Source organism: Monopterus albus, unplaced genomic scaffold (genome assembly GCF_001952655.1).
Source record: "Monopterus albus unplaced genomic scaffold, M_albus_1.0 scaffold154.1, whole genome shotgun sequence".
NCBI classification, from domain to species: domain Eukaryota; kingdom Metazoa; phylum Chordata; class Actinopteri; order Synbranchiformes; family Synbranchidae; genus Monopterus; species Monopterus albus.
The window spans coordinates 908,896-933,252 of NW_018128034.1; the positions used below are offsets into that span (position 1 = coordinate 908,896).

General features: G+C 39.0%; 2 protein-coding genes across 3 annotated transcripts in view; both read right to left on the reverse strand.

Annotated features, from left to right (window-relative positions):
• nudc (nudC nuclear distribution protein) overlaps positions 1 to 1,956 on the reverse strand; it is a 13,361-nt gene extending 11,405 nt beyond the window's left edge. Inside the window, exons 1-5 of one of the 2 annotated variants that reach the window (XM_020614955.1) lie at positions 1,745 to 1,956; positions 1,244 to 1,321; positions 923 to 1,129; positions 757 to 834; positions 551 to 664 (exon numbers count right to left, since the gene is read on the reverse strand). In XM_020614955.1, the coding sequence (XP_020470611.1) occupies positions 551 to 664; positions 757 to 834; positions 923 to 1,129; positions 1,244 to 1,321; positions 1,745 to 1,819 (552 nt within the window). In that variant the 5' untranslated portion in view covers positions 1,820 to 1,956. Of the gene's footprint in view, positions 1 to 550; positions 665 to 756; positions 838 to 922; positions 1,130 to 1,243; positions 1,322 to 1,744 lie in introns of both variants that reach the window. The other variant, XM_020614954.1, reaches the window with a different exon arrangement.
• A 771-nt stretch (positions 1,957 to 2,727) lies between these two features.
• LOC109968581 (uncharacterized) overlaps positions 2,728 to 24,357 on the reverse strand; it is a 37,166-nt gene continuing 15,536 nt past the window's right edge. The window contains exons 12-25 of the mRNA XM_020614938.1: positions 23,832 to 23,968; positions 22,327 to 22,438; positions 22,046 to 22,109; positions 20,589 to 20,792; positions 20,250 to 20,395; positions 19,617 to 19,735; positions 18,598 to 18,719; positions 18,362 to 18,459; positions 12,424 to 12,560; positions 10,523 to 10,647; positions 6,995 to 7,140; positions 6,078 to 6,180; positions 5,657 to 5,796; positions 2,728 to 4,162 (exon numbers count right to left, since the gene is read on the reverse strand). Coding sequence (XP_020470594.1) covers positions 4,036 to 4,162; positions 5,657 to 5,796; positions 6,078 to 6,180; positions 6,995 to 7,140; positions 10,523 to 10,647; positions 12,424 to 12,560; positions 18,362 to 18,459; positions 18,598 to 18,719; positions 19,617 to 19,735; positions 20,250 to 20,395; positions 20,589 to 20,792; positions 22,046 to 22,109; positions 22,327 to 22,438; positions 23,832 to 23,968 — 1,780 coding nt within the window. The 3' untranslated portion in view covers positions 2,728 to 4,035. The remainder of the gene's footprint in view (positions 4,163 to 5,656; positions 5,797 to 6,077; positions 6,181 to 6,994; positions 7,141 to 10,522; positions 10,648 to 12,423; positions 12,561 to 18,361; positions 18,460 to 18,597; positions 18,720 to 19,616; positions 19,736 to 20,249; positions 20,396 to 20,588; positions 20,793 to 22,045; positions 22,110 to 22,326; positions 22,439 to 23,831; positions 23,969 to 24,357) is intronic.

Here is a 24,357-nt window from a genome sequence, read left to right on the forward strand (position 1 = left end):
ATGTAATTATGTACGAATGTTAACACTCTGTTATAATTCTTTAGTATATTACTTGTGTGGTGTAGAAGATAATTATTTAAGAATGTAATTATGTACGAATGTTAACACTCTGTTATAATTTTTTAGTATATTACTTGTGTGGTGTAGAAGAGAATCATTTATTGCTTGCAAACCAATGATGGTAAGATGATGTCACGGGGTAGGACTGGATAAGTCTGACTTCTTCCTACTCCATTCAAACATGTACTAGGTATAAGCACATTGATATTGGATTAGCATTTGTTGGATATGTGTAAAATTATGTGTGTTGTCATATCAACTGTCTTTACATGCTTGAAAGAATAAATCAAATCAATTGTTTAGGACACCTTGCAATGCAGATTATCCAAATATTTTACCTTGCTCTATCAAACTATTTTTGATATGTGAATTATTTTTATGCATTTATTTTTCACTCAGGGCTCTGTTCATTAATACAGAGAGCTCACAATTTGCGTTTACATATGATGACAATAAAGTTTGACTTTGATCATAAAGTTAAGAACCTTACATCAACTTCTGACAAGGTCTGAGTCCACTTGTAGTTGGGCAGGTCACCTCCGTTTCCTGCATTAGGCTTCAGTTTATCTTTGTCCTTCTCATCCTCCTCTCCTTCTGAGTCAGACTGGGGAAATGGAAATTATAAGTAACAAATTAAAAGAGTAATGCAGAACTCGATTTACTGCTCAACAACAATTTGCCAAACATTTCACTCACCCCCTTCTCTTTATCCGCTTTGTCAGATGACTTCTCTGCACTTATTGCTGCATTCTCTACTTTCTCCTCTTCTTTCTTCTTCTACAACAACAAATAAACGTAAATACGTCTAACATAACAATGGCAGATACTTACATGACACAGCATCAAAGCAGCCATATTTCACCTTGTCGAGTTCAGACTGAAGTTTCTCTGCTTCTTCATCAGTCAGCTCCTGAATTCTGGGACCGTCATTTTTCTTTTTCCTCTCATCCTCTGCTAGCTTAGCAGCTCTTTCAGCTTTCTCTTTCTTTTCCTTCTCCTGCTTCACGTGCTTCTCTTTGTGGGCCTTCAGCGCTAGCTTACTGTTGTGGGCAAAAGCATCCTTCACTAGCTAAAAACAAAAAGAGATATCAAGGAAATGAGGGACAAGTGAGAGTGTACCTATACTGGTTTTGACAGCATAGTCTCAAATGTCAGAAACTACAGATATAGTAACGTTACTCACCTTCTCCGCTGCACCTGCATCACCACCGGTGAAGAAATCCGTTTTGCGGCGGAGGAAGCTGAAAAATGTGTTTACTAACTGTCAAGAGAAAAAGAGACTGTCACAACCAATAACCAGTAGCGGAGTGGTAGATAAAATACCCCATTTTAGCACCACACCTATAGAGTTATTATCCACGAATACAAACTATCTGCGGGTGTGTTTAGCATGAACCACAATTAGCCTGAACTGAAATATTATGCTGCTAGGATAATAGTTAAATTCACCGGGACACCAGCGAATACAGACGTAAGGTTGTGGTGTGTCGAGCAAGAGAGCTTTCTGACAATGACAACAATGTTGGCTAAAAACTGTAACACTTTTGAAAATATTTGGTTTTACAAGCAGCTTGAATTCCGAGCTGTGACAACTAAGGCTAGTGTTAGCTGACAAGATAACTGCAGTACGTTAGCTTAAACATTAGCGCAAACGTTTTAGCGCATTAGTAAGAGAGTGGATTACCTCTTGTACCCCTCCGTCATGTTGTTGTGCCATAACCAGCAGCATACCATCAAATTTTTCTTCGTCATCACCCATGCTTTTGGAATAAGAATTGTTTAGGAAATTCACAGCAGCCCAAATAACAAGCAAAGAGTTACGTTAACGACAACGTGAAGCCCGTGGTAACCAGGCACTTCCTGAAAACAAACTCCGCCTGCGCTTATTTTGACCAATTGGAGCGAGACATTCTAAATGACAGTTAAAATACCAAATACCGTGAGAACACTGGTTTGGGGCGGGACTGAGAATAACCCTGAAGATGAGAATTTTCTGGAAAAGACATTAAAAACCAAAGAACTTCAAGCTGCTATCCTCAGTAAAACAACTTTATGAAGTAATTTGACTGCATTTCTATATTTATTGCTACACCGTACTGATTATGTATGATAATAAACCATCCACTCAACAGTAGAAATAATAGAAAGAAAGAAAACATTACATTAAAGTCAAACATTGAGTGTAGAATTGGCAGCTTATTACCCAGTGATCTTATTGAATGTGTTTTTATTCAAAAGTTTATCCATGCATTTGTTTTTCCATCTACCATTCAGTTATTTAATTAAATGTAATATTATTTATGTAAGTATCTATGCTCGGAAGGTTTCTTTTTGTTTTGGACATCCCAAATAGTGTTCTCCCACACCTTCCTCTTATGGGTCATATGTTTAGATATGTATAAAACTGAAGAAAAAAAACACACAAAGAAAGGATTCCAGAATAAGCTTGCTTATGTTTGTAATAATGAAATGTTATATTTGTACATTTTCTTTGTGTTATCTTTATACAGAAGCTAATCACTCATTTTTCTGTGTGTGTGTGTCTGTATTTGAGAAAAAAGTGGGAGACCAGGTTATTAGTTTGTAAAACTATAAACTCTGCCAAGTCTCCAGACTGTCTTTTTGACTACAAAAGTGAAATGAAAACAATCAAGCTGCTCTGTTTTCCCATCTTATTTTATTTGTAAATGATCAATTTTATCTCAAACAGTAAAAATTATTTGCATATGTGATTTATACATATGCAACAACAAACTCTCAGTTTTTACCATAGACTGCATATAAAAATGGACAATGCATCACTACTTCCCTTTGCTATGCAAAAGTGAAACCAAAATAATGCCGACTGCCATCCTGGCATATTGCATTCTTTTTGGTACTGATTGAGAAATGGAATGACAGCATCAGGCCACCAATCAAAGCTGTTAAATCAGCCAAAATACACCCGTTTTTATATCAAACAAGTTACTACAAATACACTCACCAGAAAAATTACCACTACAATAAAATGACAAAGTACTTTTGGAAAAAAGAAAGAAAAACTAAAAACTACAAATAGATTCAATAATTTTTGAACATTTAACACCTGAAAACCATTTCCCCTATGAGCTGGGAATCAGAGCACCAGGACTTGATTTGATGATGACTGACTGGCTGACACTAGAAGCTAGGTAAAGGTGTGTTTGAGATATTCATGAATATTCATATCTCCAGCAAATCACCATGACTGCTCCAATAATGTGCTAGGAGGTGGTCTATTATTCACTCTTGTCCAGGATGCACAGCATCCAAGATTTATCTTTAGACTGGCTCATCATCATCACCATCATCATCATTATCATCATCATCCTGTCTTTGGTTCAGGTTAATATATTAAATTATTTGAGCTACAAATGAAGAAAAACATTTTATGTGTTTGTGTTTTAATTATATGTTTCTGACAACATCTGAGGACATTTACTTTTCCAGCGTTAGTCTTTGTTATGAAAAATGTGTTGCTCAATTTGTCTTTTTGAAAGCAGATTTCTATTCAATGACCTTTGGTGGTCAGGGATTGCTTTTTTGATCAGAATGTTAAGGAAAGACCAGTTGGCAGTATGTGAATGCAATAAAGAAACAGAGTTATATATGATTAAAAAAATATATATTCAGTTATGTTTTAGACTAGATTCTACATCTAAGATAGTGAGTGACGACAAGTGAAGTTGTCAGATTTATGTTTGTCATATAGGTACAATAAAAGAACACAATTAAACAAACATTCATAGCAAAATGAGTTTGAGTCAGAATTATATCATTCTTGTATATTAACTCAATGCATAATAATGAAGTATTAGTAAAATAAGTAATGCTCAAACATGTAGCTGTGATTCTACTATGTGATAAATGAATAACTTCTTTCCATCATTTTCATTACTCCCATGGACACATTGAATTCACTCTAAGTACAACTGACATACACAGCACAACTTTTTGTTACACACTGGTTTCCCGAATTTGATTCTTTCGGTATTCTGTCACCATTTTCTTCATGTCATTGTCTGGCGTACAATCAGTTCTTCTGAGCAGAGTCTGTGGGTCAGCCAATGGGTCATATCTGCATCTGTAAGAGAGAGTTCAGTCACTAAAGATACTCAAAAGGATAGCTTAATTGAACTTTACTGTCTCTTTGTCTAAGATGACTGAGGTTTCAGACTTTGTCAGGGCAATTTTGACTACACACGGTCATACCAGAATAAACTTAACATGTCCCAAAATGATCATGTAAAGAAAGAAAAACATGTTAAAACATCAAATCAGGAGATAAAGCTGATAGATTGATAGCAAGATCATTTAAGGACAATGCAGTCAGCAAGGCAATTGATATAATGAGAACCAGTTCTGGTTAGGAGTGAATGTAAACAAATATACAGTATAAATGTTAAGAGATGTATTTAAGTACTTTATTTAAAGTCCAATCAAGGGATGATCTCTTTGGAAAAAAGCTTGAAATATCAAACGTTCAAGTTTTCCACCTGTCATTAAACACAGTATATATTTGTGTCTCTGAGACTGAGAAAATACTCTTATACCTTACGTATGAGCCTAACATGATCTGCATGTGTCAGGCAGCCTGTGCATGCCCATCTAGCAATCTGTAAATACATTTAAAAAAACTGCACATAGAAAATTGTTTATGCACATTCGTAAATATGGATTTTATTTCTAGACCAACAAATACATTTGTAGCTAGTTGTGAGAGAATTTTACACCCATGCATATCTATGTTTTATTTGAAAAGAAAGGGGTGAAACTAATTAACATGGCATGGAAACAACATGAAACATGGAAACAACAAGTCATTCAAGTAAACTCATAGTGGCAAGTTGGGTACTACAGTGAAGCAGTAGTACTTCCCATTTTTCATGATCTATTTCAGAATTTTAGCTCGCATCCACAACTCTTACAGTCACTGATTATGCTTTTCATTTGTGTGTACAAATCTCACTACAGCATACGTCTACAGTGCACAATGCATATTATCAGTCACTCCATGAAAGATCTTTGACCAAAACTCTGCCTCCTCCTCCATTAAATGTTTTATTACCTGAAGGACAGAAATTTTGTCAAGCAATCTTTAGTTCAGTTTTACATCGTAGTCCTGTAGAACTTCTTTTTATAACCATATGTCTCAGGCCCCTACCTCAAATCAGACAGGCCACATCCTACAAACATTTTATGGAGTCAGTCAATGAGAAGATTTAGAGATGTGAGGAGGGGCGCCTCAGTGTTTTATCAGTTTACCTGAGTACAGTCTACTTGAGTTTGTCTCGTGTAAAAGTTTGGACTTCATTATATCTGATCTGATCATCCCCCAAAACAAAGTATTTATGAGAGGAAATCTTAAGTTTTTATTTAAGTAATTGGAAAATGAATGTGCCCTCACATTGACCTTGTTAAACTGGATTGCTTGTTAAGGTCTTCTACCATAAGAATATAGATAAACTGTGGCTCAATGACACAGTTTCCTATGTATACTGTATGTAGTAGACAGTAGGTGCTTTTCATCTAAACAAAAATTGCTATCTCCAATAATAACAAATACAAATGGACTTACTTTCTAAGGTGCTTTTCGATAGCCTTCCGTTCGTACACTGTTCCGCGATTTGTTTTCACAGGATCAACAAATATCTTCTTGGTGAGTGGACAGATGAGATGCTGGGGTACATATGGTTTCACAGGCTCCTCCATCAGTTTCTATTAAATTAGAAGCAGACAGAAACTATTAAAATGTCATCATTTTGTAAATGTGCAAAATATTATACATTATATGCACATTCTAAATATATATTACAGTATTGTGTAGCGCAGCATTAATACTGCTCTTTCAAATTCTCTACCCAGATCCACTCAATTTTCAAAGTAACAAACCCCAGCTTTAAAAAAATGCTATAGAACTCCCAGCATACTGGCAGGTGTATGATTGCAGCTTTGTCTTTACCCTATAGAACTTGGCAAAACAATATAGCTGAATTTACCTTCTCAAGATCATCCGCTGATTGCCCGGCAATTTCCTCTGTATGTTTTTTGGCCTGTTGTTCATATGTCTTTTGGCTGGTCAGGAATTCCTCAGCCAGAATGCTTACAGAGAAAAAGATGCTTATTCAACTCAAATATAGCCCAAGCACAAATCAATATGTTGTTTACACAAACATGTTTGTAGATTTAATTCATGCTGTATGTGTATTTGGCAATGCCAGGACACCAAAGGTTAGGGTTAATGTTCATGGCCTCTAATGTTGTGACAGTGTGGTTCAACATTGTTATGTTCTGTATATACAGTTAATCATTTCAATGACTCTATCCATAGTATCTCTGTGGGAACTAACACCAATGTTTTGAAATATAACAGAACCCTAATTACAACACTTTAACACTTTTATCTAGTTTTATCTTAGTCTTAATTTACCATATCAACTGATGGCATATGTTGTGTTGTAACTGATGATCAATGAGTTTACAGTGTATGATACTTTAATCATAAAACATATAGGTAACACACCCACACCAGAATCAACATAGCCAGTGTACATAGCTAAATGTACATTTAGCAGGCATTGCCAGTTGTTTCTGCCATTTTAGAGACATAAAAACAAAGAGTGTAAAGAAGACAAATCACCAGACATGCATTAATTGCATGTTACACTGTATATAATATTAAGTCCCCTCAGTAGGAACAGACCACAGGGGGAATTTGCTAATTCCAAAAAGGTACATCCATTAAACAATTTGTCATGTGGGTTGGAGGTGTGATGCAACAGGTGCAGCAGCCTCTGACAAAATTGAATTTATTTGTTTATGTCCACACTGTGCTGAGATGAGGTCTAATCAGCATAAATACCTGAATCAATTTGTGCAGGGGTGTACTATTTGTGTGCAGGTGCTGCAGTCTTACCTGTCCAATGGATCTTGAGGCTCAGGGATGATCAGCAGTCCATACACAGCATCAAGAATATCTCTCATGGTGATTTGGGCACTGTAATTGCGGTCAAATATGTTGTGGCAGATGCGGCCCACGCTGTTAATATTGCAGTGGTAAATCTTCATTAATGTTAAGAAAATGACAAGGTACGTTGTTTAAAATAATTGAGGATATATTACTTTGCAAGAGTGCCTATGGAATCACTCTTGAGCCTCATTCACAAGTTTTATTATTTTTATATCTTAAACTTGCGTGTAAAAGATAAATGCAAAAACTATCAAAACACTGTAGTTGATTTTTTATGTAAAAACTGAAGTTTGGGTGTACTGTATGTAAGTACAATTTGTTTGTAAAAGTTAATTTGGTGCTTACCAGGCCATACATTTCATAGTAATAGGGCAAGAGCATGTAGCCTTCAGTATCATACATCTTTGAAGGGCACAGAGCTGTAGCCAGCTTGGAGATGGATGCCAAACCTTCGAGTGCAACTCCAAAGAAGTTCCTACCTGGCCAGAAGTTGCCAAGGGTGCCCATCCACCAGATTTAGGAGTGTGGGAAACCAAACCCTAGACAGCCTAGACAGCCATATTCTAACCCCATGAAGCATGAGTGCTACCAGGGAAATTGGAGGAAACACTCAGGAGAAGACCTCTCAGCAATTCACTGGATAGAGTATCCATCCCCAGTGGAGCATTGGCTTCAGCCAAAGAAAACCACAATGGGTCAGGTGTCATGAGGTGAACAAATCAACATGGACGATGCCATAACAGATCAATAATCCTCAGTAATGAGTAATCCAGATCAGTTTCCTCCACCAGCCAAACTATCTCTTGTTCAGCAGTTGAATTAGCCACTTGATGTGTTTCACTACTATCTTAAATTCAGTAACATTCTGTCTCTGGTGTTAGCCTCTGTCTTAGTTTTCTGAATCATCGACAATCCAGAGAATTACACAAAAAACTGCTGGGACACACTAGGAAACTGCAGCATAATTAAGGGGATAATTTACCATGAAATGCTGTGGATGTAGATGCAACATTAATGTTCCTTTCAGTCATATATTATGTGTTGCTATCAGTTAGTTCCAGGATGAATGTGGGCAGTCTGTAAATGTCTGTTGCACACATCTCACCCTTTTGATGCTATCTGACAATTTTGCATCACCTCTTAACAAACTGAAGAGGATTTTAGTACAAATGTGCATGAGTCCAATTTCTGCAGAGCAGACACACTGTGTGAATAAAACACTGTTTTCCAGGATAGAGGGGGACGACATGTGTATCCATGGTAACTGTACACAACCAGGATGAAGAAGAGATAGCCTACAGTAAATATTAACATGCAGTTTAAAAGTGATTAAAACTAGAGAAATGTATTTAGTTTTTATTGATTAAATTAACAACAATCAAAAGACTAAAATTTGACTAAAACTAATATAATATAAGGCTAATATAAAAATGAAATCAAATTCAGGTGTCAGAATTAACTATCAAAGATGCTAATTGTGAATGGGTGTATCTCAATAATCTCAACCTTCAGGGATGTCAGTGACCTGGTCCTACCCGGTGATCAATATGAAACACTGCGGAGGTGTTGTCTGCTCAGATAAGTACACGCTTGCCCTTGAGAAGGGGCAAGAAGTGCTTCAGCTTCAAATAAATGGTCTGGAGTTCTAGGCAGTTGATGTGCTGTCCACAGATGGTTTCAAATTCCCTGAACTGACCTCTTCTGCTCACCACACCCCAGCCATGAGGGAGGCATTTGCTGTCACAACCTCTTGACTTGCTGGGACAGAGCCAAGAGGCATGCTGTGCAGCAGAAGTTAAAGTTCCTCCACTAATGGAGGCAAGCAATGCACCCGTTAGTCATTTTGACCTTGACTCTCTTGTGTCTCAGAGGATCCAAGTAAAGGCTATTGAACCGCCTCTGTAGGTGTGCAGATCTATCAACCCCAATGGAGCAATTAAAGATGCTACACTGTCACTTCTGCACCCAGTTGGAAAGACTGCAGAAGACTGTAGCCTCTCTGTTCATCCCAGCACTGACATTGAATCCAGAGACAGTTTGATAAAGGTGGCTTGCTGTGTTTGATTAAGAGAGCTTTCCTTCTGATTCACAGACATACCTAATGCCTCTGTGTGATCAAGGACTTCAGCTGCTCTCTATTTTGCTTCTTGGAATGAGAGGTCGCAAATAAGTCAGTGGTCCAGGTAAGGAAGGCTCTTCACCTCGTTTTGACGCAGTGATGTCAGGACTGCCCTCATGAACCTTGTGAAAATGCAGGGAGCCAGAGACATTCCAGTTGGAAGGATGGCAAAATAATATGCATGTCCTTGAAAGACAAATTGAAGAAACTTCCTGTGGTACAAATGAATAGGAACATGGAAGTATGCATCCTTGAGATCTATTGAGGTGAGCCACTCTCCATGACTGATCATTTGAAGGATGTCAACTTGGCATAACATCCGAAATGGGAGGACCTTTAAGTATGTGTTCAGTCGCCTTAGGTCTAATACAGGCCTGAAAATTTTGCCTTTTTGAGTAAAAACCATTTTGTGTTTGAGGATTTAGCACAATAATGGCTTTGTCCAAGAGAACAGCAATCTCCTTTTACAGAAACTCGGCCCTCTGTGGGTGTCTGACAGACATCACTTTGACCCCAGAGGGAGGCGGGGGCCAGCAGTAAAACTTCAACCTGTAACCCTGGAAGAATGTCTGCAACACCTACGCATCCCAATAACCCAAATATTGTGTGGTATAATCTACCCCACTACTGGTGGGCTATTTGACCCGAGCTACATGGGAAAAACAAACAAAGAATCTACTTGTATTTTGTTTTTTTTTAAATACAAACTGGGGATGGATACTCTATCCAGTGAATTGCTGAGAGGTCTTCTCCTGAGTGTTTCCTCCAATTTCCCTGGTAGCACTCATGCTTCATGGGGTTAGAATATGGCTGTCTCCAGACATCCTTCTAATGGTGGAATCAAACTATTAAAAGGTGCACAGGCCTGAAAACCCCACCACCACCACCCCACAATCCTGCTTAAGATACCTTTTAATCCAAAAACTTAGCATCAGTGTCTCTCCATAAACAAATTAGAGGTAAACTGAAGTTTGATAGCAAGCTGGAACATCTCTTTCTACTTGCAAACAAACAAGGTTCTGGACTGGCGTGAATTCTGACTGGTCTAAACATTTATGTGAATGATAAAAATATGACACCAGGAATGTCTACACATAGCTGAGACCTGTCAGGTCTGATGAGGGCACCCCGGCCATCACAGCCATATAAGTCCTACAAATAGCTCCACGGCCAAGTGCAAGGGCATGGCACTCATGAAATATACCGTATACACTGGTGCTTTCTAAAAAGAAAATACAAAACAATCCTACAGAGTTTCTTACTTTGTGCATGTTCACCAAAATTCTGCCTGTGCCTTGGAATGTTTCATGAATAAGGTCCTGTGTGTGCAACCGTTCATTTATTTAGTAGGATACACGAGTGACAAAACGAACAGTTGGAGGCTTCACTGGGTAGTCAGGACCAAACTGGCAGAACAGCTCAAAGGCTCCATTCTCATAAGGTGTGTCAGGAGGGCCCTCCATGAGAATCTTCCAGAATGCTGAAAAGTTTAACATAAGACACAACAGTTGACTCCTGCACTCTTAAAGAACCCATGGCATGTTTTCTGGCTTATCTACACAGTTACAATGGTGAATTATCATCTTAGATGTGGCCTAAAGCTAAAAAATGTGGTGTAAGTATGTTCTAGTGCTTTTATGTAGAAGCAACTTAGTTTATACAAGTCTCACAAACTCTCGCTCAGGAGACTTTTTTTTTCTAACAAAATAAAGTACTACATGATAGTTTAAGGATTTCCTTGAATGGTCATAATGTCCAGGCAGTTGCATGTTAATGTAAGCTTGCCTGACATCCACTGATGCCATTGTAAAAGTGGAGTTTTTTGACTGCGCCCAGTTTTGTAGATATATTTTACCCCCTGCTGCCGCACTGTGACCAGAAGATGTGGAGAAAAATACAAGACCTGAGGCTACTGCATGTCCGAGAATGTTCCTTTACAGGAACTTGTTGTGAAGCCCCCCGTGGTGGACAATGATCAGTTCATCAATGCTGGATTCCCTTGGAGCACAGTACTTGTTTGTTTTGACTGCTTGAGGCCAGTGTGTCTGCAGCATGTGATCTGATGCAGGTTAGTGAGAGGACTGTAATGGTCCGTGATGTTATTGTTGGCACTGTGCTACCTGTTTGAATTAATTTCACTACTTTAGCACTGCATGTGGTCATGAGGGGGAAGACACAGCGACCACCGATTGGATTTACTGACCTTGGAGCTACTTGAAAGAAAGTAATGTTTCAACTACTTGGTGGGACTTAATAAGTTAAAAAAAAAAAAAGTACTGCATGTCTGTTAATGTATTGTCTCTGTAACGTTAGAGAGAATTGTTGTAAGGCTGGAGAAGTTACTATGTATGCATTATGCCAGTGCCAAATATGGGGTTTCTCAATTTCCTGCTTTGTTTAGAGTGTTACACATCTCTTTTCATCAGTATATATACTGTTGTTTACCTATCCATGGAGAAGAAATTCAAATTAATTAATGCTGTTGCGGTTTGTCTTGCTGTTCACTTTTGACGCAACACCGGCAGCAGGAGTTGTGTGTGTTCGTGAACTATCCTCTTGTTTTTAGGAAGAGGCTCTCTGGTTTTATTGTTCTGAAATAATTACAGACTATTTGGAGTTATGATGGGTGCAAAGCTAATCTAGAGGTACCTAAGAGTAAACATTAATTGGCTGGAAATGAGCATGCCATGGGCTCTTTAAGTTTACTGTTTATCCAATATGTCTTTAAACAAAATGACAAATGAAATTACTGTGAACTTGCTGAAAAATATGAATGAAAATTTAGTGCACTGTGTTTGGGCAAAAAACAGAGGGACATAAATTAAGTGTGACTGCCTTCACAATGTGCAATGAAATACTGTATGTTGCCATATGTCATTTTGCTCAGTGCAATAGTTTACACACTAGACTACTCCATCAGATACCACATTGACTGTTTGTTGAAATAAGTGTTGGTCTTATAAAATGAATCATCTGTGCAAGTTATAGGCCAGTAATTTCCTAAGCCAACCTACGCATTGTATTTAATATGTTACTCTATTTCTAAAAGCCAAACATCTATATATTATCATGACAGCATACTACACCGTATGTGTTGTCTGTACATCTGCACACACAGCTTTGGTTATTTGTAAAAGATAAACCTGTCTATACAGTATGTGTTCCAATATTTGAAAAAAAAGTTTCAGTGTAAAGAACTCAAATAAAAACAATAACATGTTTAAGAAAAACTATTTCAAGAAACTATGCTACTTACTGAAGTCGGATTCAGATGGAAAGATGCTAACGTAGGGATGTGGGTGACAATGCAGACTCTTCAGCTCCTCCAGGATGCGTTTGTCTTTCTCCATAAAACGCCCATCTTTGGCCTCCTGGAGCTTCTTTTTCAGTGCACTAGTTTGAAAGAATAGTGCTGAGATTAGAATGAATACAAATCTGAAAATAGTTTAAATGATTGACTGCTAAGTATACATTTACTTAAACAAAGAAAAAAACAAGTCTGGAACAACAGCTATTAGTTTTTTCATGACCCCAGCTGAAGAGTAAACTCTATCAGGCACTGGATATACAGACAATACTTGTTAGTAAGCTATATTCAGTGTTGGTTGGGCCTTTTTAGAGTTTAGTCACCTTTTTCCACCTTCTTTATTATCAAGGTTTTAAACTGCTACAGATGTCAAATAATATTTCTTTATACGTTTATAAATCCTCCGTATGTAACCCCGCTCGCTGGGGTTACTTGTATAGTAGCATTCCAATAGTTCCCTGTTCTCCTTTTTTGTCCATGAATGTCTTGTTCCAATAGCCCACTTCGATATATATATCGTCGCCCGGGTCAACAAGGTCCGCGTCAGGTGTAAAGGAACCAGGGCAACCTGCTGAGAAGTGGGCTATTGGAACAAGACATTCATGGACAAGAAAGGAGAACAGGGAACTATTGGAATGCTACTATACAAGTAACCCCAGTGAGAGGGGTACATATGGATGGATACTTTGAAACCCAACATCTACACTAACATCGAAACAACTAGTAGTAGCTCAGTGCTCTAACATCCGCAAGAAGCACCTGCTATCACAACTAGAGATTGGCGAGGTACAACACGAATTCTCCAGTAAGGGGGAGCCAGGACGACAGGTTAGAGGGGATGATATCAGGGGGGAGATATCATCATCATCATCATCACCCCCACAATTGGAGATTGGGTACCAAGCCCCAATAACAGGCCTGGATGAGCTTGATTCAAGACCAGCTGACCTGAGATTGAAGATCATGAGCAAGATGGACACCTGGAAATCCCGTGGCCAATTACCAAGACTAAGTGAAGTGCCTTCTGAAAATCTACTAGAGGATGTGAATGCAGCACTAAGGACAATCCCTACTACGACCATCACTGAGACCAACAAGCTGATATACACCACAGCAACTTTGATCCTTGAGATGCTTGGCTATAAGTTCAACAAAGGCCATAAGGAGCAGTATCCTCCATGGAGAAGGAGGTTGGATACCAAGATCAAGGCAGCAAGGAGAGATGTTAGGCAGCTATCGGAATTGCCGAAAGGCGTGATGAAGAAAGGGGTACCTAAGAAGTACAACTCACTGTCCATACCTGAGGCCTTAGAGACTGCCAAGCAAAGCTCACAGCCGTGGCCACATGGCTGAAGAGGTACACCAGAGAAGTTGAAGCAAGGAGAATAAACCAAATGTTCTCCACTGAGCCTTCCAAGGTGTACTCTCAGTGGCAGGGTAATAACATGGGAGCAGATCCACCAAGGCTGGAGACTGAACAGTTCTGGAAGAGCATATGGGAAAAGGAGGCATCACATAACAACAATGCCCAGTGGCTGGTGGTACCTAAGAGCAGACCACAGCAACCTCCCTGCACAAGACCCAGTAATCATCACATCGGCAGACATTCAAGAGAGGGTCTCAAGTATGAAGAGCTGGACAGCACCAGGCCCTGACATGATCCACGCCTACTGGTTAAAGAAGCTAACTTCAATCCATGAGTGCCTGGTGGGACAAATGAACCAGCTATTAATGGATGGAATCCACCCTGAGTGGTTAACTGAAGGCCGGACAGTCCTGATCCTGAAGGACCCTCAGAAGGGAGCAGTACCATCCAACTACCACCCAATAACCTGTCTCTGCACAACATGGAAGCTCCTGTCAGGCATCATAGCAGCTAAGATGAGCAGGCACAAGGCTCAATACATGTGCAGCGCCCAGAAAGGAATAGGTAGGAACACCAGAGAAGCAAAGCATCAGCTACTGGTTGATAAAGTAGTTACTCGAGACTGCAAGACCAGACATATAAACCTGTGCACTGCCTGGATTGACTACAAGAAAGCCTATTACTCAGTGCCTCACACATGGATCCTGGAATGCTTGGAACTGTACAACATCAACAGAACTCTATAAGCCTTCATCAATAACTCAACAACCCTAGAGGCCAACTTCAAGCCAATTGCACAAGTCAACATCAAGTGCGGTATCTACCAAGGAGATCTCTGTCCCCGCTGCTGTTCTGCATAAGCCTGAATCCCCTCAGCCAGATCATCACAAAGAGAGGTTACAGTGTATGAAGGCCACAATGGGCTAACCCCTGGACATAGGAATAAAGCTTAACCTCTGACACTAAGGTGGCATATTTGAAACATATTAAAGCTCCAAACACTGCTTGAAGTTTTATGATGGAGATATTCCCTCAGTAATTGACTGCCATGAAGCTGCGAATACAGTTCCCTGCAGACCTCCCTCTTTCATGTTATTAATTCAGGATAAGACCCCAAAACCTCCCAACTAACAACAACCTGCAGTTATTGTGGCAGCTACCTCCTTAAACCCTCAGATGTTACTGTACTGAGAATTTTTCATAAACCAGTATACTCTGGCTCTTTGAGGAAGTGTTACATTTTGTCTGAAATAACCAATGAAAGCTGTGTCACTGGACACTTAAGACCATATCTGTTTCGCACAGTATTTAGTTGATATAAGATGTTATTAAGGATAGGAAATTTAAAAAATAGTGTATATTAGGTAACAAGTAAACAGCTGGATATTTTGGATAAAATCTTTTTTGATATAACTTTCAAAACACTGCTTCCCTTCTCATAGCCAGCCAGTGTGTATGGAATTCACCTAAGCAACAAGCCCAATCAGAAAAGTGCTGCTTGTGTTGTCACCGTGAGGTATCCACAGCCAGGCAGCCTGTTAACACCGATGGGTTGCCACTGCCTGTTTTAACTTTCTGAGACACTGTTGAGAAGGCTGGCATAGTATTAATGCTGTTGATTGTCAAACTATATGATTAAATTGTCCAAAAATCCTCCCCTCTCACAGCCAGCTGGTTTGTACAGAATTCACCCAAGCAACAAGCCCAATCAGAAAAGCACTGCTTCTCTGAGACACTGTTGAGAGGGTTGGCATACTACTATTAACACTGTGAATTGTGTAGTCGATATGGGGGGGTGGGGGTGGTGGGGGAGAAGCCACAGCCTACTCACTATTTTGGCTGTCTTCCTTCAGTCACTTGGTCATCTGGAGGTCAGGAAAAGTGAGGGACTCTCTCATTCCTATTTTTGCCAGGGTTTTTAAAGGATTCTGGTCAGTAGACTCAGTCCCTTCATCCAACCAGATGCCACAGTTTGCACTTAATACCTTTTTTGGCCTGCACACTTCTATTCTTCAGAAATTGTTTGCATATTGCGTTCAGTATTTTTGCAACTGTTCATGACTGCTTTTTACCAGTTAGATCCAGCCTTGGATTTTACTTCCCCTTCCTTAGAAACCTAAATCATCTTAATGCTTAATAAAGATACAAGAAACTCACATTTGACTGAAATACCAAAAATTCCATCGCTTTCAATAGAACAATCAGAATTACACACTGATTTTATACAAAATTATCAATACCTTAAAATCAAAACATGGGTCTTTATATTTTGAATACCATACTTGACTAAACATTGATTATCATTGATTAGACATTGATCAAACATTAATTATCAGTCAAATCTTTATTTTTAGGCTTGAAACCATCATTGACTTTCTTAACAGACTGTGTGTCTCTTCTTTGTGTCACATACGTACACACACTTCTGCAGTTCTTCTTTTCAGGGATGTGCGTCTTACTTCCCTTTCCTCCATGATTCTGTATTTTCACTCTGTATGATTCAGATCCTAAATGTACTTTAGACTTCTAAATGTACATTTTTCAAAACAATCCTGTCTCATTTCATTCTTACACATTCACTAATGATTATTTCAAACTAAACACACACACAAATCATTTTATGATTATCTTAACTTTTCTACTTTATGCATTCTGCCATAGCATTTTAATAATTTTCCTCTCTCTCTCCCAGCTCCTCATGCTGTTTCTTGTAAACATTCTTGCTGTTCTTGTGTGAATTATAACTGCAAAGAGACAATTTGTTAAATAGTCTACTGCAACCCTTCTTGTAAGGTTTCTGATGCCTGTGTTTCTTGTGCTTTTTTGGTTCTCTCTGGGACCCGTATTTACGGGCTTGCCGACAACGGATACCAACTATGGAATGGAGCAACCATCAGCCACCTCCTCTACATGGATGACATCAGGCTGTATGCCAGGAGTGAACGAGACATTGACTCACTGATCCACACCTCTAGGATTTACAGCCAAGACATCGGAATGTCATTCGGACTGGATAAGTGTGGTTGAATTGTAACAAGGAGAGGGAAGGTAGTCAGAACTGAGGGGATTGTACTACCAGAAGGCAACATAGCAGATGCTGAGGACAGCTACAAGGAGCTTGGGATCCCGCAGGCAAGTGGGAACCATGAAGAGCCCGCAAGGAAAGCAGCAACCACCAAGTACCTGCAGAGAATAAGGCAAGTCCTGAGAAGTCAGCTGAATGGAAAGAACAAAGTCCAGGCAATTAACACCTATGCCCTGCCAGTCATCAGGTACCCCGCTGGCATAATAAGCTGGCCAAAGGAGGACATAGAGGCCACTGACATCAAGACAAGGAAGCTCCTTACAATGCACGGTGGGTTTCACCCCAAGTCCAGCATCCTGAGACTGTACACTAAGCGGAAGGAAGGAGGCCAAGGATTAGTGAGTGTCAGAGCCACTATCCAGGATGAAACAACAAATCGTCAAATAGTAGAAGTGGCTGATATCAAAAAATCCCACCAGTGGCTGGACAAAGCTGGACTGACGGAATTATATATATATAATATTTTAATAAGAGACTTGGGATGCACCCACTGACTGCAATAAAAGCCACTGCCCCCGGTGGCTGGTTGCAGTATATGTTATAATTCCTGCCTCCTCCATGTTAGAGGATGGAACATAACTCAGTCCAAATCAGATACACTTTTCCCAGAGGTCACTTCTGTCATTTTTGTCAAGTGTGTACAAGTGGTAATTTTCCAGGAAAGTTGGTTTTTAATAAGTTATTTGATGTAAAAAGAGGTGTTTTTCAGTTGATTTGACAGCTTTGAGCAGCAGTCTGATGCTGTCACTCCACTTTTGGTCACTACTGCAGAGAATCTGGTTGCAAAAACGCAAGATGGCAGCCTCCGTATTCATGATATTTTGGTTTCATGTTTGCATAGTGGAAGGTAGTGGTGACGCCATGTCCATCATATACACCCATATGGCCTATTCTTTTGAATGCAACATATCAGGAATGACTTGAGAGAATTTAATTTCTTCAAATTTGACACTTGTCCTCTTGGGACTCAAGGATGAACTGATTAGATTTTAGTGGTCAAAGGTCAAGGTCAGGGACCTCACATCTGTCATATTCCCATGAATTTGACTAGTTGGTGGAGGCATACAACTGTTAAGTGGTAAGTCTAGTTGAGGTTATATTTGTTTGAGTTTCTTCCAATGTAGTACATTGATCCAGTGTTGTTAAGCAACTTGTACTGCCTGAATCTATCAGCTGCACTGTAATCACAGATAAAAAGTAAGATATGTACTCATTGTTTGCCAATGTCCAGCCAAATCCTTCTCAGTCAACTCTATCAAGAAGAAATGTAAGCTATAAAGCTAAATACTGAACCTGGCATGTCTTCAAACAATAGAAATTTAACCTCTCTGACTGTGCTCAACGAATCATATGAAAGCAGAATAACGGTCCAACAAAGTAATCCTTGGCAGATGAAGCCTATTGCAACAGGCTAGAAAAAAAGCTTGTTCTGTCACCTTTCTGTCACTGTCACTTTCTTGTTCATCTCGCTTGGCATGACAGCTTCTGGAAATTCATCGTAGCCATGAGTAGCAAAGAACCCTGTTAAAAAAGTCTGAAAAACAACAAAGGGACATAACACCAGCACACCACTGTTATGTGCAAAACTAATTGCTATAAATGGATTACTGCAGTGTAATCTAATTTTTAAAGCACTTCAAACAGAATTGCAGACAATATTCAGTGTACTAACTTTAGTTATGGAGGATGGGTCAGCTTTCTTCTTGGGTTTCCTCATCTCCAAAGACAGAACAGTCTCAATCTCAAAAAGCTCGAGACCAGCTTTACTTGTTTCTGGTTTAAAGCAACAACCCCCTAAAAAAACAATAAGTTAAAAAAAAAAGATTTACCTTATTACAACTGACCCTGCATTGTATTGTGTTAGGTGCCCTAGGTTTTGATCAGAAATAATGCATTGTCTTTTTTCTCTCTGAATCTTTTCCTCTTTTTTGATTTATCATTATCTTGCTCTTCCATGTTTGATTTTTACTCATCAGTTCTAAAAGGTCTTAACAAAACACAACAATTTAACTATGACAATTAATTTTAGCATCAATAGACAAGGTGGTCCTGGTCATTAGCCCTAATTAACAATGCTTTGCCTTTTCTTTCCTCTCTGTACTTATAGTCCAAACTGTAAATATTTGGACAGTTACACATTTTTGCTTTTTGAATGTTCTACAAGTATCTGCACTTTAAGCATAACATGCATATTGTGAACAACAAATTCTAGTTTGTAACTTTACTACTCAGTATGTATACTTAATCTTTGTACTGTACACATACATATCATGTTGTTGGTCTCGGCCTCAGTGCCCAGTCAAATGGCCTTTGAGGCTTCCGAAAATGTATGAAATGGCTTTCCTCTTCAAACTGTGAAATTTATGTCCTGCCTGATAGTCTACCTAGTTTCAACAATTCTTTGTTCTTTGAAAGCTGCATCACTTTTCAGGATGTGACAAATTCTGCCTTCATGTTGATGACTGTAGGTGTGCTTTTAGAGCTGCATACGGACTGTACTGCCCTTATTTTCCATAGGGTCCAGAGTCTGTGATTGGGTTCAGTTTTGAGGCTCTTGCATTGCATACCATTACATAAGAATAATTTACTATAGAGTGTCATTAATATGGATCATAATGTTTACACATGTTTTGTAAACATTCTCAGGGGGTTAGGTCTAATGATGTGTGTGTTGAGGATTTCATACTGCACCTGTTGCAATACTGATTCCATGGAGAACATTGTTCTTCACTTTACCCAGAAGAACTGAATCCACGATGATGTTAGATTTGATCAGGTTGACTGCAACAGCTTCTGGCTTGTTTGAAGATCTATTCACAAATATTAAAATATGTTCCAAAAGCCCATCACATAATAACCAGGTGTTTTACATTTGTGTGCATCATATTTAAGAGCAATATCCCATCATTATAGCTAGGAACAAACTAAATAACCACAGCGTCCTTACTATTTTTCCTTGTTTAAAAACACATTCTACTTGTATAGCGACAGATATAACTCATATTTGTATTTCTATATTTGTAAGGACCCTCACTGACATATTGCATTTCCTAGCCCTTACCCAAACCTTAAGCATCCTAACAAATGTCTAAGCCCAAATATTAACCTAACCTAACTAAATCTAAACATCTGAAAGTCTGTGTCAGTGACTGTCTGGCCAAAATGCTCTCACTTCCAAGTTCTAAAACTAAAATTGGTCCTTACAAAGCTAGACATACAAATGCACACATGCAAGCATATTGTAAGCTGCAAGCTATACATTTATTAACACATCAATTATATTAACTACCTTGTGACATCATAGTTATAGCAAAGGGAATTTACCCCACGTCATTTCCATCTGTGAGACATAGAATGCGACGTCTACACTCAGGAAATTTCATCTTCACTTTTTCCAGCTCGAGCATTCCATGTTGCAGGGCATTATACAGCATGGTACGTCCAGTTGTTTCAAGAGTGTGCACTTTTTCCTAGAGAAAGGGAACAACTGGATCTATAAAGGTGTACTAGCCTATTGTAACAAGTGATAGTGTATGGCATACAGTATAGCATGAGCTCAAAAGTCCATGCTAGAGGGCAACTGATAGTTAAGACTCAATTGTACAATATAGAACTGAGCTGACAGGAAGAGAAAGATCATGTTGTGTAATGTACTGTATTTACCTTAAACTTCTCAAGTGTTTCTGTAAATGTGTGGAGTGTTGTCACTGTAGAGTCAAATTTCACAAGGCCAATGACATGATGGAAGTCATAAGCCAAGCTGCGTGTCGCAAAGTTATCAAAAAGCTGTTTCACGGCGTGGATTTTCTGGATTTCCACACTTCCATAGCAATTCTCAGACATGGATGAACTTGTATCTATCAGCACCTGGTGAAATTAAAGTGTAGAAATTAAGCACCTGAGCAATTCTTTTGTAATTTTGTTGCACCATAACATGTAATGAGCATAAGCATAACTTTATTGCCAAGTATTTCAAGAGCACAAGGAATTTTACTCCAGCTCAATGGCCCCCAATGTGCAAAACATAAAAACAAAATAAATACACAATATATACAAGCTAAGCTAAAAAAAAAATCACAAGATAGAAGAGCAACATAGACTAGCTGTTCATCACTGTAACAGCCCGGGGAAAGAAACTATCTCTGTGTCTGGATGTCTTGGTGTACAGTGACCTGTGGCACTGTCCAGAGGGGAGGAGTTCAAACAGTTTATATCCAGGATGTGAGGGGTCTGCAGAAATCCTCTTTGCCCTCTTTCTGACCTGTAAGGTGTACAGGTCCTCCATGGAGGGCAGGCTGGTAGTGATGATTTTCTCTGCAGTACTGACTGTCTGCTGGAGTCTGTTTCTGTCCTGTTTGGTTGCTGAACCAAACCAGACAGAGATGGAAGCGCAGAGAACAGACTCGATGATTCCTCTGTAGAACTGAATCAGCAGCTCCTGAGGCAGGTTGAACTTCCTGAGCTGACGTAGGAAGTACATCTTCTGCGGCACCTTTTTAATAATAGCACTGATGTTGGTTGTCCACTTCAAGTCCAAGATATTGTGGAGCCCAGGAACTTGTAGGACTCTATGATTGAAACAGTGCTGCTGAGTATAGTGAGCGGAGATAGGATGGAGGAGCTCCTCCTAAAATCCACTATCATCTCCACTGTCTTCCCTGTGTTCAGCTCCAGGTTGTTACGACCACACCACAGGGTCAGCTGTTCAACCTCCCATCTGTAGGCTGACTTGACACCATCTTGAATGAGGCCAATGACCGTTGTGTCATCTGCAAACTTCATGATTTTTACAGAAGGATCTCCTGCGGTGCAGTCATTAGTATAGAGGGAGAACAACAACGGGGAGAGCACATGGGCACCTGTGCTGATAGTCCGGGTGCTAGATGTGGTTTTCCCCAGGCTCACCTGCTGCTTCCTGTCTGTCAGAAAGCTGGTAATCCACTGACAGGTGGGGGCAGGCACAGTGAGCTAATGCACCAACAGCCATGTTTGAAAACTTGGCCTGCAACTCCACCACTTTTAATTTCATTTGAAAGCATTGCCATATCTTGGTACATTACCATAATGTTTTTATGGGCAGATTGACTAAAGTATGTGAAGTACTGAAGGATCAAAATTACCAGTATTGCCTCTTTTGGAGTCCTGGTTGTGTCAAATGAATGGTCATCCCTATGGTCAGCGGTACTGGCGTGAAAGGAGAAAAATGGTATGTTTTAAGGTGAGATATTATGTATGTAAAATCAAATAAGTTTACATTTGTGGCTGTTTTTCATTTTATAAAAAGATGAGAAATGCAGCCATTTTGAGTGAAAGTAATTCACAATATAACAATGACATTATATTTGTAAAAATGTCAGATTATACTATGAGTTTGAACACTACAAAGAACTGAGGTACTCACGTAGCTGCCAGTACGTTCACATCCACATTGTTGACTTTGCCAGACAAACAATCATATACCATAATTATTTCTGGCATTGACTTATTTTTATAAAGATAAACACCAAGATTGCCTGCAAAAGACAAAGTACTTTTATTGACAGCAACAGCAATAAAAGTGCACATACATTAGCACCAGGATAGCACAGGATAAATGAAAGACACTGGCAATCCTGTAGTTTCTCATTTTAAAAATTAGATAAGGGTCACACTTAGCACACACTTGAATAAGAACTTTTTGATGAACTGTGGTGAGATTGGAGGTCCATGTGATTGTGATGGAGCAACAGGTCTTAAACATACCCCTGCCTTAAGATAATTATACTGTGGTCAAGTCAATTGAAATCGTAATTGTGAACAGCTGAGTGGAGAAAAGTGTTCATGGCAGGATGTGAAGTCATTTCTGACTATGACATATCTCCCACTTGGTAAAAAGAACTACAGACATGTCAACAAACTGTTAGCAGAATGGATGCAATTGCACCAAAGTCCTACACCTACACCAAAACACTAATATAGTCAGTTTAGGTGACTTTAAAGGAGCTATATATTGTTTGTATCTGGTTTCACTTGATAACACACTGCTATAGTTATGTAACACAACTAAAGTAACTGATTTACGGTGTTCATCTGGTGTGACTACAGGTTAGCACTAGAGATAACCACCTGGGAATAATACGTGAACGCTCCCAAGTCATAAAAATATATTTTTTTCATCTTCTCGGCTCTGGTTTTCCCCTAACCTGGAAACTCTCTTCACTTAGCTGCATACAAAGCAGTCACATGAATGAGTTAGGTGGATTGTGATGGGGAGAGAAGCTAGTAGGAAGTACACATACGTTTGGATTATTCTAAGCTTTGAGGTGATTAACAATTATTTCTTTTTTTTTAAAATGTCTTTTAAATTACCTTACTGTTCTGTTCAGGCAGAAGGCTAAAGACTGGACCTGCTGACTAACATTAAAACCTGAGACTATAGTCACAGAAAATGATAAATTCAGCTTTTCAAATGTAAGTCACAAAGAAGCAAGTCTCTTGTTAAATGCACATGGCTTAAGCTTATTGTCCTAGTACACCATTTTATTTTGTTTTTATGACTTGTTATTTCAGTTAGCCTTGTTTTAGCTCTTGTCTGAGTTTTACAGTATTTAGCAGATTTAGTTTTAAGAGATCTCTAAGTTTTAACCTGTAACCTCATATGAGTGAGTCCAATACAGGTCAAACACATTCAGTAGACCTGCTTTATAGACACATCTCTCATAAGAAGGGGATAATAGGTGACAGAAAAAGCCAAAAGTGCAGTGTAGGATAACTAAAGAAACAATCCAAGCTGCCAGAGGTTTTGTAGCAGTACTTCATATCCACCACCCTTCTCCTTCATACTGTAGTAGGTAAATACTGTTCCCTCAGCACATTCAGCAACACAAATTTCTGTATTTATTTTGCTAATAGCTGTCTGATCCATACCTTCATTTAGGAACACAAGACGTGGGCCTTCACATCCTAGGTTTTTCAATAGCAGTGGTGGAGTCACTCTGAGATGAGGGAAATCTTTCATCTCCTCGGCCAGGCTTCCAAATGACTTCTCAGTATTTATACAAAAGCTGTTATTTAAACACATGAAATATTAAACAGATTACTGTGTTTCATATACTGTGAGAACTGGGTTATCTGAACACAAACACAGTCTAAAGTTGGCAAAATTGTTAAATTTCTAATCTAATTATAGCCCATACCTATTATCTATTTCCAATGTTTTTAACATGTCATTTCGACTTGGGCAGTTCCCTAGTAATATGAAAATAGCAAAGGTTATTCCATTGTATAAATCTGGTGATAAGCACAACTTCACAAATTATAGACCGGTTTCTCTGTTGTCACAATTTTCAAAAATCCTGGAAAAACTCTTTAATAACAGATTAGATACATTTATTGATAAACATAAAATCCTCTCTGATTGCCAATACGGTTTTAGGTCGAACCGGTTGACATC